We start from the raw sequence: 16,536 nt of genomic DNA on the forward strand, positions 1-16,536 counted from the left end.
GTGTACATGAATATTAAACTAAAAGGTAGTGTTTTTTTAATCTGTGTGAATATAAAATGTCTATTTACTACATGAAATGTGATAAATAAACATTAAACAACTATTATAGCTCATTTATGAAGTAAGGAATAGCAAGCACTGGGTTGGCATGATATGTGGGATATATGATATGTGGTTTTCTCCATCAGTGAACACTTCATTGTTCTGTCCTTTAAGGAAAACTTACTGACTCTGGAGACTCCTTCCATAAGTGTTTCTCCTCCTTCCAAAAAAAAAAAATATACCCACATCAATAATGATACATTTTTCTTTATTAAGCAATAGTATGTTTCATCACTCCATGTTTTTATTAGTCTTAGATTATGTACAGCATCTGCCATAGAACTGGCTATGTATGAGCCGTTACTATAGCAACAGTAATGTATTAAAAACGAGTTTATTAATATAACCCATATCAATCATTTCTGTTACAGCTGGAACCACTGGGTGCCGTTGTAGAACATTCTCTGAGTAGAGAATTGAAGAGTGTTGTGACGTCACACTAAAATAAATATATCTCTCATTTTCCTGACTGATAGAAATATCATTAGAATGAAAACAATGCGGAAGAAAGTTTTTGATTCTTCTTAAAAGGACATATTTATAATTGCATAACTGAGCAAAATCTCATAAAATATTTGTTGCTGAGGGATAATATACTGAATCATTGCCTTGATTAAGTTTAGAAGAAAGACAGCAGGCAATCCAGAGGCATAAGCTGGCTCTGCATGGTTCATTCAAAACCAACATGGCTTCAGATGCACAAATTGCTCAGGCTGTCTGAACAAGCAGATGGGACAAGGAATGGTTGTTAAACTGCTCTTGACTGTACACAAGGACTGTAATACATTTTGTGCTTCTGGATGTTTCTGTTCTGTTCTTTGTGGTGAAAACTGGCAGATCCTCAAAGCACTTATAGCCATTGAGGGATTAGCTGCGAGTGGAAATGTCTGGTGCACTCAGCAGTGGGACCATTAGCGGACGTTTTGGCCCATCCCATCAAATGCCAAACAGTCACTCTGCTGTTCTTTTCAGGTTTGCTCTAATGCTCTAATGAATGTCCCCTATTTGCTGATGATTTCTGGTTACTGTCTGCACAGAGTTCTCGCCATGTCTTCTTAGGTTTCCTCCTAATGCTGTTCCAAATTGGAGACCATTTGAACGTGTTTTGGTCACGGACTTCACATCCTGGCTGTATTTCCACCTCACATCCAGTTGTTCCTGGGATGGACACCAGATCCACCACTACCCTGACCATACTAAAGCAGTTTCTGAGGATCAATGAATTAAATGAATGAACAAACCATATGAATTAGCACATATGGAATTATTCTGAGACGAATAGAAGCTTGAATCCAATCATAATTCATTTGTATTTGTAATTCCTGATGAATCTTTGCACCCTCTTGGAATCTGCTTGTGCTACATTCTAAATGAAAATGGTTTGAAACTGTTGATTTATTTAGTCACTTTTAGCAACCACTTTGTCTTAGTTAGTATCTCCATGGAGCCAGGGATCCAGTGCCTCTCCCAGGAACACTGGGATGAGGTGGGAATACATCCTGAATGTGTGAAAACCGTCTATTGTTGTTTTTTGTAATGTTAAACATAAAAACGACTTAGTGTTGATTATGGGCATTAACTTGGATACAAATTTCAAGCATAACCTTTATCAAAAGACAACTATATGTGTATACACAAAATCTAGCTTGTCCAAAGTTTTGACTGGTGTCTTATATTCCATTTTTTTTAAACTTTCAGAGAATGTGTGTGAATTTTTTGCAGTGTTACACTTATACACACAAACCCATTTCAGAGCTGAGGCTGTGTAGGTTATATTTCATGCTGTCACGCTTGCCGTAACACTTGGACAGAGCATGGTTTCGACAGAAGATTTTTTGACTCATCCAGTGACTTAGTGTATTTGGTGTGGTATTTTGCCCACATCTCCCAGTTCTGTGATTCACCTTCCCACAGCAAATCAATGTGTAAAAATTGAGCCCCATAATTTGGTGTCAGAGTGGTTTCTCCCATCGGTGACGCATGTGATGCACCACTGCCACCATGTGGTTGCCTAATTTTGCAGGGTTCTACACTCCGTTTCACACTGTCCTACAAGCAACAATAGTTTTGAGTGCTGCAATCTGTTACAGACCGTGGGATCTCGCCCAAGTAAGTGTGCAAACACAATCGATATTTTTCCATAGGGTGAAATGATACATCATGAGGTGACATCTTGTAAACATGCTGTTGGGGGTGGGGGTGAGGTGGGCTGGGGGGAGGCGGGAGGGTTGGCGTGGAAAGTGTAGGATTTATGGATTGCCTGAGAAACATGACATCTACGCAAATAATTTCCAGTGATTAAATATGCACAATTTAATTAAAAGTCAAATTCAAAATCTAAACAACCTCAATATTCACTACATTTTAATTATTTTCATCAAATTCCCACTGAAGTGCAATGACTGCATGAGCAGTTTAATCATCAAAATGAGAAGGTTAGAAAAGAAACTATTTTTACTGCATGATCTGAAATGCTTAATCGTTCCTGTGAAGGCAGAGAAGATGGATAATGAAAAGCAAAACAAAAACGAATGTGCTCCCTGATCAAGAGATCTAAGACAGTAAGACTCGTCCAAGCTTACGCTACGTTCCTAAAAATACGTGATTCAGAACAACGTCACACACTGAACCTGGAACAAGGCTCTGGTCCACGCATGACGTACCGTATACAGGAAGTTTGTGGAACATCTTGTGAGTGGGGACACAGACGTGATGGAAGATGCTGATGCAATTCATAAAGGCTTGAACGCTTTTATCGCTTTTGTGCATTCATGGAGTGAATGTGTGCGTGCGTGTGTGTGTGTGTCATATAAGCAACACAAGCACAACACCGTGAAAATGATTACTACATCGTGTTTAATAACACACATGCAGGCAGAAGGTCATGGAGACGAGGAAAGGAGAGGACATGAGAGAAGAAGAGGTTTATCTGAAATGCTGTAGCAGAAACCCAGCACTCTGTGGACTATCCATCCAAATGCCTCAAGATTCCACCACCTGACTGAAAGTGCAGCTTTTAAAAAATAGAGATAAATAGAATAAACATCAAAACACTGGCCATTTTTCACCAAGGGACCTCCAGGCAGAGGCAGCCAAATCCATTAGAAACCCACACCGCTGAAGTAAGCCAGATGCCAAACAGTTTAGCACTTCATTTTGTAGGCGGTGGGAAAGGAATCTAATCTAACTTGACTCCCCTCCTCTTGTACATTGTTGTTCTTTATTTACTTTACTCAATTTTTTAGATACTATAAACCCAAACAATGTCAATGATGAAAAATGGCATCTTTTTAATGTAACTTTGAATAGACCATTATTCTGTTTTCTGCTGCTTCTTTTTGTCCAGAATAGGACAGCTTACTTCCTCCGGGAAGGAGTTGGGGACTTCAGGCCAGTTGATTTGGCACTTGAGGATGGAGCTGTGGTCTTGGCAGGACCAGGGGTGGGGGTAGTCACCTTGGGGGTAGGGAGTACAATGGGCTGAGTTGGAGGCAATATTTTCTTGGGTGCAGGTGAGGGCTTGATGTCGGGCATCTTGTCACCATGCTTGTAGACACTGACAATGACATCCACTGATTCGCCACCGAATCTGTTCTGCACGCACATGGTAAACTTGCCTGAGTCATCTAGAGTCACACCCTTGATGGTGAGGCTGGCAAACTTGCCAGAGTCCAGCGCGATCACATACTGGTCACCAGGCTCCACCTCCTGGTCATTCTTGAACCAGGTGATCTGTGGTTTTGGGTCACCACACACTGTGCAGGTCAGACTCAGGGTCTACAGAGAACCAAACACAGACAGGAGATAATAAATGCTTCTTAAACAAAGGGATTTTTTAAATCTAAAATTATCTAGCGTGCATAGAAAAGCAGTTCCATGGGGAATCTTGTTGAAGTCAAGGGTTCTTAGCAAACTAAAGAGGATTTTTTTAAAAACCATCCATGACAGGGAAACACTCAGGGTTGTAGTCTACAATTTTCATTATTTTAATCTAATCCCCATCATAGTACACTGATTGTTGGTTGAGTGGTTTAAAAAAAAAAAATAATCGAAGAACTTAAGTGAATTCTTAAGAGCTGCATTTCTAATGTTGACTACTATTTAAGGGCAATGCATGAAACAAATGCTGCAATCCTTGAATAAACTGTACTGTTTCAGGAGATTAGCAAAATACAAAGGAACTAAACAATTTTGCTTTTTATTCATCGTAAAGCATAACTTCATAGACAACGTAGAACTTGCTAAAATAATACTGGGGTATCTGATTTCAGCTTGTTCAGAATGTAGACTGATAAAGCTCAGCACAGTCTACAGTCTGAACTATGTGAAATTTGATTAAAGTGCCAGCAGGGCAGCCAGCCAGCAACACACTGCCATAGTCTATGGCTAATGGCTTTTCCAAATGTTAATCTCCGTATGAGTATGGTTTGAGGCTTGGTGCAACATGTCCATCCTTCGTCTCACCCTACATTTCCAAAAATGGGTTGAAAAGAGATGATGAAACTAAATATTCCACCTTACTTCCTTAATTCATTACACTTATGACTGTATTTCCCATTCACCTTAAATGATTATGGATGTACAGAAAGCATGCTGTAATATTAGACCCAATGTAGATAGAAATCTAGGGGCAGTTTGACTCTGTATAATCACCAGTCTGGCACTAAGTGTCTGCTTGGATCTACAGTCTGGGCTTGAAAGAAATCAGCCCCAGCATTATTTCTTCATGTCATTTTGTCTATTTGTAAACAATAGTAAATACTCTAAATTGGATGTCACATTTTCCTAAAGGCAAAGCAGTACTTTTAGAAAGCAATATGGTAAATAGCTTCCTCAGAACATATTTTCTTGTAAACATTCTGCTACAAAATATAACTGATACTCAACTTGTGCTCACACTAACAGGTATAAACAAGGTTGCTCATTTGGACTCATAATGCTCCTGTGGCTATAATAATGGCCCTGCTTCAGCAAGACCTTGGGATCTCTATAACAATGAGCATCTTGCCCACACTCTAGCTTTAAGGGAGCTCTCATTAGAGCACTGTCCATTATAAGAGTCCTGCTAATGTCCTACACGGTAGTTGCTTGCCTTTTAATGGGACCTAACAGCTATGGACCTACTGTATTCACTTGGTAAAAGAAACAGAGAGAAAGAGAAGGGGAGAGAGTGAGAGAGAGGGTGTTTGACATTTCCACTGTTGTCTATTCAGATGGATCCACTGAATAGACAACATTCCTTGCAGCTTCCTCGACAGTGGATTACAAGTCCGGAGACAATGAAGGAGTATCATCTACCCCCCAAGCACATGCTATCCGTAATGAAGAGAGCAGATGATCCTCTGGCTTGTTCACACACCACCACACACCATTCGGGATCACTACAAAACTGCCCTGTGGTGCCTAGGATCACTAATGCAATCGCATCATTACCACAGGGGCCAAATTAATGGTCTGCAAAATGCAGAACAAAATTCACTACTACCCAGTATGAGCTGTGCAGATTCTTTTAGTGCTGTTTTCCTCCAATTTTAACACCCAAATGAATGCATGTACATGTCTTTCAGTGATGCACAGAGGCAGGTGCGTCACCACGTACAGCAAAAACATTAATCTTCATAAATTTCACAACTCGATGCATTATAAATGACATCATAAATATTAATAACCTCTTTTGAAGACCATCAATGTAAATAAATTGCAATTGGACAGATATGAACTAACGTTCTGTTGACTTCCTGGCCTTTCTAGATGTTGTGTAACAGTGGGGAACTGCTCTGATTGCCCCATTTACACATATTTTTTCCACCAATGGACAAAATGGAAAGTGCAGCAAGTGCTAAAAGAGGTCCACTGGGTAAAGAATCCTGCTGCCCCATGCACACTCTGTGAACACTTTCAGTGCAGGAGGGACAAAGGACAGGACACTTAACGACAGGGTTGCCAGGGTTGTGATATTTATGTGAAATTGAGCTACTTTAAAAAATATTCTGCAGATGACAGGATCTTATTTTATAGCACATACTCCTAAATTAAATGTGATACATTTCTGCAAAACAAGGCAAAGTGTATGTGCCTATGCTGTACAGAACCATTTCTATTGTACAATATGCTGCAAAGTTTGGAGCAGAGAAAAAAGGGATTATGGAGTTGGTAATATTCTGCGATCAGAAATATATATGCACTACAGTGACTTGGGGGCTGAGAAAATGAGGGGAAAATGGTTGTCTAGTTTTAGGGCTTCTGTGTGGTTTTTGAGAACTCATTTTTGCTCCAACCTGGCAACCCTGGATAATGATAATACCTCGTTTGTGTGTGCCTTGATACTTGTGGTGATGCGAAGTACACCTGCTAGACTAAACCCAGTTGTGAACTGCCATTTAAAGGGTTACTTTAAAATGTCACTAAATAGTAGCAAATGTGATAGCCTCTCAACCTTTGGGGCGCTATGTCATTATTACGGTAGTACAAAAACCTATGGCCGCAAGCCTTTGCTGATGTCTTTAGTGTTTATGTTATGGTACACCAATGCTGAAATGATGCCAAACCTTCTTCTCCATGATGGTTGCAACATCAGGCAGACCGCCAACGACTTTGCCACGATCTGAAAATATAAACGTCGCACAGCCAGTCAGACTGAAGTATGCAATTATATCAATAAAAGAAGCTGTGACAAGCGCCGAGGACTTGAATGAGTGTACTCACTCTTTTCAGCATATGCTTCCGCTCTGAAAAGCAACAGAAGAATGGCGTTGTTAGCAGGCTCATTAGCGCACACGCTAATATTTTATCCACACACTGACATGCGCCACACATGCTCTGCATTTCTAAACATTGAAGGGACGACAAGAGAAGCAAGCAGCTTCCCAAGCGATGATTATCTTACTTGAGTCTCTGGAACTCTGCATAGGCATTATCATAGACTGGAGGGGTGGATAAAAGACAGAAAGAAAATAAATGTTAAGCACAGCCCAAATGACACACTGGAAAGAGAAAAACGATTTAACATTACAACCCTCTAAGGGACAGCATAGGAAAAAAAATGATATCTCATTATTTTAATGGCCATGTTTTGGTGCATTGTAGAGTTCTGCCTTTTTTTTCTAATTAATTACTGTCTTTGCCCGACTGATTGGAAGTGCTCTCAGGCAGCACACTCGACAGTTTGCGGACTAACTGCTGCCAAAGCCAGGATCTGCACCTTTGATGTATTGTTACCAGTACCTCACTACTGGAATTGTCCAGTTAGATGGTGTCTACTGCTACCGCACTGGCCTTTTGGGACGGGTCAGTGTAGCTATGGCCAGAGACACCATTTTGTAGAAAAATAGGGCAAGGAATGTAGGAGATTTTTAAAAATGGTTCCTGAGTTTAGAAGACCTGCCAGATCCTTGGGCAACACCAGTTCACATGGAGCTCTGAGCTGGCCAATTTCCATTAATGTTGTGTCTGGAACCCTATTCATTTTGCAAGTACATTATATTTATTCATCAAACAGGGTGCAGAGTTAAATCTTTCTCTTAAGACCTTTGCTTGTTCCTACAAGACTGCCCCTTAACTGCCCTGAGAATGCTATAAATCCTACAAACTGTTTATTTTTTAAGGATGAAGTAAAGTCAGTCAGCTCTTCTTGCCTTGTCCAGACAGTTCAAGGGTGCGAGTGTACGTCTTCTCACTGTCTGTCAGCACAAAGGTATATAATCCTTTGTCCTTTTCAATGGGTTCGACTATCTCCAGACTGGCCATGGCTGGAGTGCCACCAACACGCATCCTTTCAGAGGCAGTGATTTTAGTTGCCCTGTTAAACACAAATACAAAAAAAAAATATATAAAGGTGATACAGTACATTATGCACACAGTGTATTGATGAGCAGTTTGCATTTCCAGTTGTTTCCTTATAGAAATTTGCTAGCATTTTAGATAGTCAGTGATCTGTGGGAAGGAAAATTTTTATGTCACTGCAAGAAATGCTCTCAGTGTCGTCTCAGTGCACACCTCGGTCCAGAAATGATAAGGAACATTCACGGTAGTTTAAGAACATTTACGCAAATTTGCCAAGTAAATGCAAGATGAGCTCAGAATGAGCTCAGTGTTAGCATGCTGCATGGTTCCAGTTTGCACTTCAGGGCTAAAGCATTAGGTAACTGTAAATCTGATAGATTTGATTTGTGTTGACAGACACGCCGGTTTCTTGTCACTCGGCCCTGTTAATTTACCATTGTCCAATAATTGTTTTCTCACTCCGCACACTAAAGCAACACAATTATAGACAAAAATCTCCAAATCGTGTTTACATGCAGGGCCGCCGTCATGCTCGGAGGTGTGAGCGAGCATGCATATCTCATTTCCATGGCCATTTCCATCACTCTATTCAGGAACTTCCTTTCTCGAGAGGGAATGGAAGGAGAGAATGAGCGTACTTCTGCATCCAGTGGATCTTCATTTCCTCTGTGTAATATTTCATGTGGCACTGCAGCATGATGCCCTCAGCAGTGCACTGGATCACCAACTCGGATGCGCTGGACCCTGTTCATGTAAAAAAAAAAAAAAAAAAGGACAGACACTTTCTCAAACAAAAGTTAGACTGTGTTTTTTTTTTTTTCTATTACTGAACACATGAGCTTTGAGTTGAGGTGCTCTGTGGGGTTTTGGGGGAGAGTAACTGCTGATTGGTTTGGGAAAAGGGGATTAGTGCAGGGATGTTGGAAGACAGGAACTACACCTACAAGGCAGAAATACGGCTAATGAGTGGCTCAAGGTGATTCGACCAAAAAGCCAGCCCATTATTTCTAAGTAATTAGTTAAAATAGATAACACATAATAAACTATCTATCAGCTATCAACTACCACGTGTATTTATATTTACTCCATCTGTTTATTTTCTAGTCTAATCTGTGTATTTTGTTCTCCAGCCTGTCAGCACACCTGATATAACCTAGATTGAAACAGAAAAATACAGTAAGACACCCCAACACATTCCACTAGACACTGTTTGGCTGACAAGGGGAATAAAAATACTGTCTTCTTTCTTTTGATTCTCACCAGCATAAAGTAAACATATTACCTGTTCATCTTTGTCATGCCTTTTGTTTTTACACTTAATCTGTCATTTGGTTTTTTCTCTATACTCTCACACGTTTACTTTTTCTCTTCTCTTATCGAGGAGGACTTCTTTTTTTTATGCTTGACGTGCGGGTATGATGGCATTTGACGCATCTGAGCTGGCATATGATGTATTAATTCTAATTTTCCTCCGATTCTGACCCCAGACTCCTGACAAAGCACTGAGTGTCAATTACTATTACAGTATGACTCACTGCAGCTCAGAAACATCATTTTTTTCCCCATCGCTGGACTAAATAATCATGTTTTTCTTTTCATTTTCAGCAAAAAGCAAACCATTTGGTTGGGAACATAGAGACGATGTCAACTAGGTATATGGAGATTTCAGTCATTGTGTACAGTGTGTTAGGACAGACTAAAAGAATCATCTTTTTAAGACGTACTCTTGTTCCGAGGCTTGACATTTTGCTGGACTGTGTAAGCAGAAAAGGTTTCGATATATCCGGCTGCTCTTCATTATGACTCAGCAGCCGTCCTACATCCATGCTAAAGAAAGCTTCATTGTAGTTCGTTTTTTTTTTTTGAGTGTTCTATCTTCGTTTATGTACTGACTAGATGCTGACTTCATTCTGAGACCACAGATATGTTGTCATGCAAATGTGATACCTACCCGCAATACGGGAGAGATCGTTAATGATGTTGTCAAAGACTGCAGGTAAAAGAAGAGGTAAAGTAAGGAGAGGGTTTTTTTTAGTGCAGAAATATTTGCTAAACTGCAACAGTCGGAGGTGAGTGCGCTATTACCTTTCCCCGAAATATCAACCTGAGACTCGTCTTGTCCTCGGTCATCACTGATCGTTGCTTTGTACACACCCACGTCCTTCTTGGAGAACTGAGGGCAGAAATTCAGAACACAGTGTTTGCTGACACAGGCCACTCCAGCATGTTTTCTGTGGGCAGCTCGCTTATGTAGTATTATATGCTCTCATCCCATTCCTGGGACTTCTAAATGAAATGTTAGATAGTGGTGGTTGGGTGAGCAGAGGTTAAAAACACCCACTGCTGGAACTACTAAAGTGTTTTAATTATTGCTAAAGCACAAATCTCCTTCAATGTCTGCTCTGAGCCCATAGCTTTGTAAAGGAAGCCATCATAATTAGCTTGGAAATCTGTGTCCTACTCCCTGTTGTTGTATAATTATGTAATTGACCACAATGTCTATGATCTAGTTTACGTTCCCATAAGGACATTTATGTGTGATTACTCATTAACTCACTTGCTTTAAATGCCTTAATTAACATTTTGCTGTATTTTACAGTTTTATATGCGTTAAGAAAAATCATGATAGCTATGCCAACCTGTGCAGGTTGTTGTATCTACTAGTTACTGGAGACAAGCAGGGGATTTTTAACTGTCATATCAGAACAGCAAACCTTTACAGTGATGCCAGTGGCTAAAAATGTAAATAATCTGTGGTTAGGAACAAGAAGACAATAAAGTTTGGTGCACTGGTGCACCTATGGTGGGATGAAACTGGATACATGTACAGTACACTATTTATAACAGATAATATGAATAGGAGACACAACTATACACTGATCAGGCATAACCTTATGACCACCTGCCTAATATCAGAACCAGCATTAACTTCTTCAGCAATTTGAGCAACAGTAGCTCATCTGTTGGATCAGATCACACGGACCAGTCTTATCTCCCCATGTGCATCAGTAAGCCTTGACCGCCCATGACCCTGTTGCCGGTTCACCACTGTTCCTTCCTTGGACCACTTTTGATAGATACTGACCACTGCAGACCAGGAACACCCCACAAGAGATGCTCTGATCCAGTCGTCTAGCCATCACAATTTGGCCCTTGTCAAACTCACTCAAATCCTTTACACATTTTTCCTGCTTGTAACACATCAACTTTGAGGACAAAATGTTGACTTGCTGCCTAATAGATCCCACACACTAACAGGTGCCATGATGAGGACATCAGTCTTATTCACGGCACCTGTCAGTGGTCATAATGTTATGCTTGATCAGTGTATGCGTTTAAGGACAAGGAGCTCAAACAAAAAAGTTCTACAAGTGGGACGTTTTTGCTTTGAAGGCTGTGAGTGTGAAAAAAGCAGGCAGGTATAAAGCTTGCGGGACAAAGAAAGACCATATTTATTATTAAGAATGTGAGGTGCTGCAAAATGCACTTCCAGGGTTCATTCATTCATTCATTCATTCATTCATTCATTCATTCATTCTTAGTAACTGCCTGGTTGAAATTATTCTTGTAATTTGTTTATATTTTGGGAATCAGAATCATTTGTTAGAAAATATCATGGACAAGTACGTAAAAAAAACGTGTGTGACATCCCTAGTTAAACCAACTGTGAGCTGTCATGTGATTTCATATGAACAGGTTCATTTTTTTCTTCTGATTTAGGCCACACCCACTTCAGGTTCAGATCTCACAGCTTAAAAATTATAATTAAACATTATTTCTCCAGCATGAAATCCTATGTGCTTGGCTCCCCAGTTTTCTCCCCATCATCAATTTAAATTTTCTATTTTCTCCTGTGAGTTAAAAAAAAAAAATCTTTAATCATGAAATTAGAAAGAGCGTCTAAGTTATTACTACAAGCATCTGAAACTTCGTTTTTCCCATTAACCGACATCAGAGCTTTGAATGCGATCTGCTGAGAAACATAAATCGACGTGTTCATTATTATAAAACCAAAAGACTGCAAAAAATTTGATTAACCTCTGCAAACAATGGGAACATAAAACTTATGAAAGGAAAAAATTAAAGCCTTAGCAATTCAGCAGGAATAAATGAATCATGCAATTATTCCATACAGATAACAATGTCGACTATGTTGTGCACTTGAACGACATCTGTTGCTACTCAAGCTGCACTGTTATTCCAGCAGTCCCTCAAATTTGTTCTATTTATTGGCTAAGCTGAGTAACTGCACTGCTATTTCCTTTAATGAATCCAAGAGCTCACCACAGACAGCGGGAGTTTGCAGACTCCAGAACTCAGGTCAGCAGGCACATCAGGTATCAACTCCACATCGTTTTTAAACCAGTGGAATGCAGAATCTTTCTTCAGATTGGCTACCTGAGGAAAGAAGAGGAGAGAAGAGAAGAGAAGAGAAGAGAAGAGAAGAGAAGAGAAGAGAAGAGAAGAGGGGGGGGAGAGGAGAGGAGAGGAGAGGAGAGGAGAGGAGAGGAGAGGAGAGGAGAGGACATACATCAGACATCAGGCAGCGAGGATCAGGCCAGCCTGAAATATAGTTGTTCAGTGCGCCTCTGAACACCAAGCCACCAAAATGATATCTTTATAAATGAGACGAACAAAGCCTGACACATTAGTCATTCGGACTGGCACTGACAATAAACGCAGGCCATTTGTTTGAGGTGTGTTGAGGCACAAATGTGGTTTCACTCGCCTTGCAGATGAGGCTGACGCTGGCATCTTCCCCAACATGAACAGACAGGAACTGGCTAAAATGAGGTCCTAGCAAAAGGGAGATTATTGGCAGTTGATGAAGCAATTCACAGCAGCAATGAAAAATGAGCAGATTTACATCTGAAGCATGATAAATGCATCCACCTTGCTTTTCACTAATTTGCATTTTGGCTTGTATTATATCCTTATACGTAGAATAACAATCTTTATGCATGTCCATACTTGAGACCCAATAACTATAATTCAGACCATTTTCACCTTCACTGCTTTACTATTAATTACCACTACTGCGAGAAATGTCAGGTCTACATTTTTTATTGAAGTGTAACAAATATAAATAAATTATTCAGAATGAACAATGAATGTTCGAATAGGACTCTTGGCCAGGGTCTAATATTTTGGGAAACATACCCTGCTAATTATGTTAGAATATATCATGAGCAATTTTTGAGTGAGAGATTTTTCCCTAATGTGTTTTTTTTCCTTTATAGGTATGGTCTATAAAAAAATAAATAGAGGATGTGTATTCATACACCACACATTAATATTTCTACTGCTTCTCTGTGATTTATACCCTCTTTCACACGGATGTACTCCCTCCTCTGATATTCTGCCTCAGCCAGAGCTGCCTTGAAAGCTGGAGGGGAAAAAAGAAGCTAGGGTTAAGGCTGCCAAATAATAATGGGAATATATATATATATATATATATATCTGTGTGTGTTTGTGTATATCCTCACCATTTCCGATTAGCACCAGAGAGGACTGAGCCTTTCCTGTTCCGTCCTGAATCTGCACGGCGTATGTCCCCTCGTGGTCCTCAGTGAAGTGATCCAGCACCATCTCAATAATGCCCGTGGCTACATCATGTGTCATTTTAGTTTGCTGGAGCAAAAACAACATGAAAGAGATACAAATAGGGAAGCAAATTGTCCTCATCGGTGCCTCTGCTGGCTTTTTAAGCAATTTATTTGGATTCGTTATTACGTTTTCTTGGAGGCATTCGGGGTGAGACGGTGTATGGTGCAGTGCACGCTAGGGTCAACTTAATATAAAACCTAAAGCAGTTCTCACCAAGCACTCGAAGACTTACGCTGCTGACTGTGTCGCTTTGCATGAGTCTTGTTGTTGCTTACCTCGCAGTTGACAAGCTCCTTGTTATTGGCAAAGAATTTGTAGGTCACAGCAGAGGAGATGTTCTCAGCTTGCAGCCAAAAGCGCACACGACCTCTCTCCAAAATCTTGTACGCAAGCTCGGTCTTCAGAGGAATAACTGAGGTGAAAACAGAAGTGGCAGAAGTGAAATTCGTGTGCTCTCATGCTTCACATATGTGACCTTGAAAATGGCACAGATTCACAAAGTCTCACAGGCTCTGAGAATCCTAGTAAAACATTGGTCAAGAAGGCACTGGTCAAAGCTCAAAGCAATAATTTTCGGTCTTAACTCGGCTTCTCAGATAGTCATGGAATGAGTCAGCATGAAAATAGCAGGACAGAAATAGTTCCTTGGTTACTTACTTGGATGGCGGATGTCATGGCTGAGTGCCAGCATTTTCGTAAGCTCTGAAATGAAGAGAAATACATCAAATTCCACCAAATATCTGGGAGCACTGTGCAAGAAAAATCATCCTATGAAATGATGCATATGGTGCACATAGTGCATGGTTTTTGACAACCTGAGATTGCTTTCCAAATGAAAGTGATTTTAAGACATGATTATATTCCAGTGGACAAAGCTGGAAAAATCCATAATGACGCTTTTGCACTTTTCATGTGACATCACGTTGTATAATTGCTGCTATTTTGAGAATCGAATAAGGCAGACGCTGCATCGATGTTATTGTCAGTGCTTCATCAAGAAAATTCATTTTCGTTTATACTGAGAATTGACTGTCCTAATACACTTGACAATATGCAATACATCTTCAACAAGCAGCAATACAGCGGATCCGCCCACAGACTCACTGAAACTGAGCAGTTAAAGATTGGAAAAAGACAAGATGACATTTTTTGCTGTCTGTTTGTGCCTGCTCATGGCTGTAAGCACTGGAACTTTGCAGTTGTAGGTTGGCATCTGTTCTGAGATGCTCGTCATGGTTCTAACACGTGATTATTACCATGGAGTTGCCACACCCTTACAGTCAGCTTAAACCTGTCTAGCCATTCTGCTCTGTGGTAGCCTAGGGGTTAAGGGATTAGTCTACAGATCAGAAGTTTCAAATCCCAGGTCCACCAAGCTGTCACTGCTGGGCTTCTGAGCAAGGCCCTTAACCCTCAATTGCTCACTTGTATAAGAGGAGATAAAAATGTAAGTCGCTCTTGATAAGGATGTCTGCCAAATGGCAGAAACGTAAATGTAACTTCTCTCATCATCATGGTGTTTCCGTCTGCAGACCTATCGCTCACTGGATTTTTTTTTCTTTTTGTTTTGTTTTGTTTTTCACACCGTTCTGTCTAACAGAGACTGTTGTGTGTGTGAAAATTCCAGGATCAGATCAATTTCTGAAATACTCAGACCAGCCTCCTCAAGGTCACTGAGATCACATTCGTTCCTCATTCAGGTGTTTGATGTGAATATCTGAAACTCTTGACCTGTGCCTGCATGATTTTGAGCTTTGCGATGCTGCTATGCAGATAATTCCATGAATGAGCAGATGTGTACATATGTTTTCTACTAAAGGAATCTGCAGTTCAGGGGGGCAGTACATAAGGATCACAGTCTATTTCGCCGGCTTTGTTGAAGTGTCGTTTATTCTCTTCTGAAGTAAGGTGAGTAATCTTTTGCCTTTGGGTGTGTTTGTGTTGTGCAGCAAAGCCAGAGATTTAGTCTCCAATAAGAAAACCACAACAGAAACAATCACATGACTGAAGCTCTAAGATATGAAATGACTGAGGCTTGCCACATCTTTGGCTTCTTAGATGACCATTTTATGGCTGAACATCTATACATATTAATGTGGTTACTGATATTCAAAACACACACATTATATATATATATATATATATATATATATATATATATATTTAAGGAATAAAACATGACATCAGAATAAAAAAAATCTCATGCATAATTCATTATACTTCCACCATAATTAGCATCTCGCACCTTCTGATGAGATTGTGTAACTGGCTGAAGATCCATCAGTGTTGGTGACAGAAACGGAGTAAGTGCCTACATCCTCTTTGTCTGGGTTCTTGAACAACAAAGTCGAGCTTTGACAAGCACAGACACACAGGGTCAGCATACAGATGAGGCTTAAATATGTACAAAATGTTTAAATATTCTTATACTAGTTTCTTTGATAGCAGCAAGTCATATATACTGCTTACCAGCTGCCTGATGTTTTAATTGAAATTCCTTTAGAGAAATCCGTGATTTCTTGATAGGACTTCTTCCACACAAAGTGGGATTTCTCTGTCATCTGACAGCTCTCGAAAGACAGGTAAATATCCCCGGTCTGCTTGTCCACGCCACACTTCATTTCCTTAGCACCTTCAAAAGAGCACATAAGAAAACAAGCGTATAGACATAAATCAGCCTAATTCAGAAAAGGGATATGGGGTAGCCATGTTGGATTTATAGCATGGATACAGTGGGATTATGGGGCACAGTCACCTCCAACGCATCTGTCCTTCATTGTCCTGTGGTGTCCTATCCTCCCACTATCAGACACATACACACACAGACTCACACACAGACACAAAAGTCCACAGTGCACTCTGCTGGTGGAAGCATGTGCCTTCCTTTCACGAGTATGAATGTTTTAAAGCAATTCAAGATGAATCATCTCGACTGCTTTTTTTCTTATCTGCAGCCAGGCAGACATCTGCCTCCCGCACCACTTCGCCGTGTGGCCTCCCTCTCTCTTTCGATTTCTCTCCCTTTCTTTAACCTGACCTCTCACA

At 40.3% G+C, this 16,536-nt stretch overlaps 1 protein-coding gene across 1 annotated transcript in view; it reads right to left on the reverse strand.

Annotated features, from left to right (window-relative positions):
* Window positions 1-2,938: 2,938 nt before the first annotated feature.
* Window positions 2,939-16,536, reverse strand: part of myom2b (myomesin 2b) — a 32,893-nt gene continuing 19,295 nt past the window's right edge. The window contains exons 21-36 of the mRNA XM_058386681.1: window positions 15,961-16,123; window positions 15,737-15,843; window positions 14,149-14,193; window positions 13,767-13,903; window positions 13,371-13,515; window positions 13,208-13,270; window positions 12,614-12,681; window positions 12,169-12,282; window positions 9,970-10,057; window positions 9,836-9,874; window positions 8,523-8,628; window positions 7,737-7,900; window positions 6,989-7,025; window positions 6,808-6,830; window positions 6,651-6,706; window positions 2,939-3,879 (exon numbers count right to left, since the gene is read on the reverse strand). Coding sequence (XP_058242664.1) covers window positions 3,460-3,879; window positions 6,651-6,706; window positions 6,808-6,830; window positions 6,989-7,025; window positions 7,737-7,900; window positions 8,523-8,628; window positions 9,836-9,874; window positions 9,970-10,057; window positions 12,169-12,282; window positions 12,614-12,681; window positions 13,208-13,270; window positions 13,371-13,515; window positions 13,767-13,903; window positions 14,149-14,193; window positions 15,737-15,843; window positions 15,961-16,123 — 1,775 coding nt within the window. The 3' untranslated portion in view covers window positions 2,939-3,459. The remainder of the gene's footprint in view (window positions 3,880-6,650; window positions 6,707-6,807; window positions 6,831-6,988; window positions 7,026-7,736; window positions 7,901-8,522; window positions 8,629-9,835; window positions 9,875-9,969; window positions 10,058-12,168; window positions 12,283-12,613; window positions 12,682-13,207; window positions 13,271-13,370; window positions 13,516-13,766; window positions 13,904-14,148; window positions 14,194-15,736; window positions 15,844-15,960; window positions 16,124-16,536) is intronic.

Source organism: Hemibagrus wyckioides, linkage group LG03, assembly GCF_019097595.1.
Source record: "Hemibagrus wyckioides isolate EC202008001 linkage group LG03, SWU_Hwy_1.0, whole genome shotgun sequence".
Lineage (NCBI taxonomy): Eukaryota > Metazoa > Chordata > Actinopteri > Siluriformes > Bagridae > Hemibagrus > Hemibagrus wyckioides.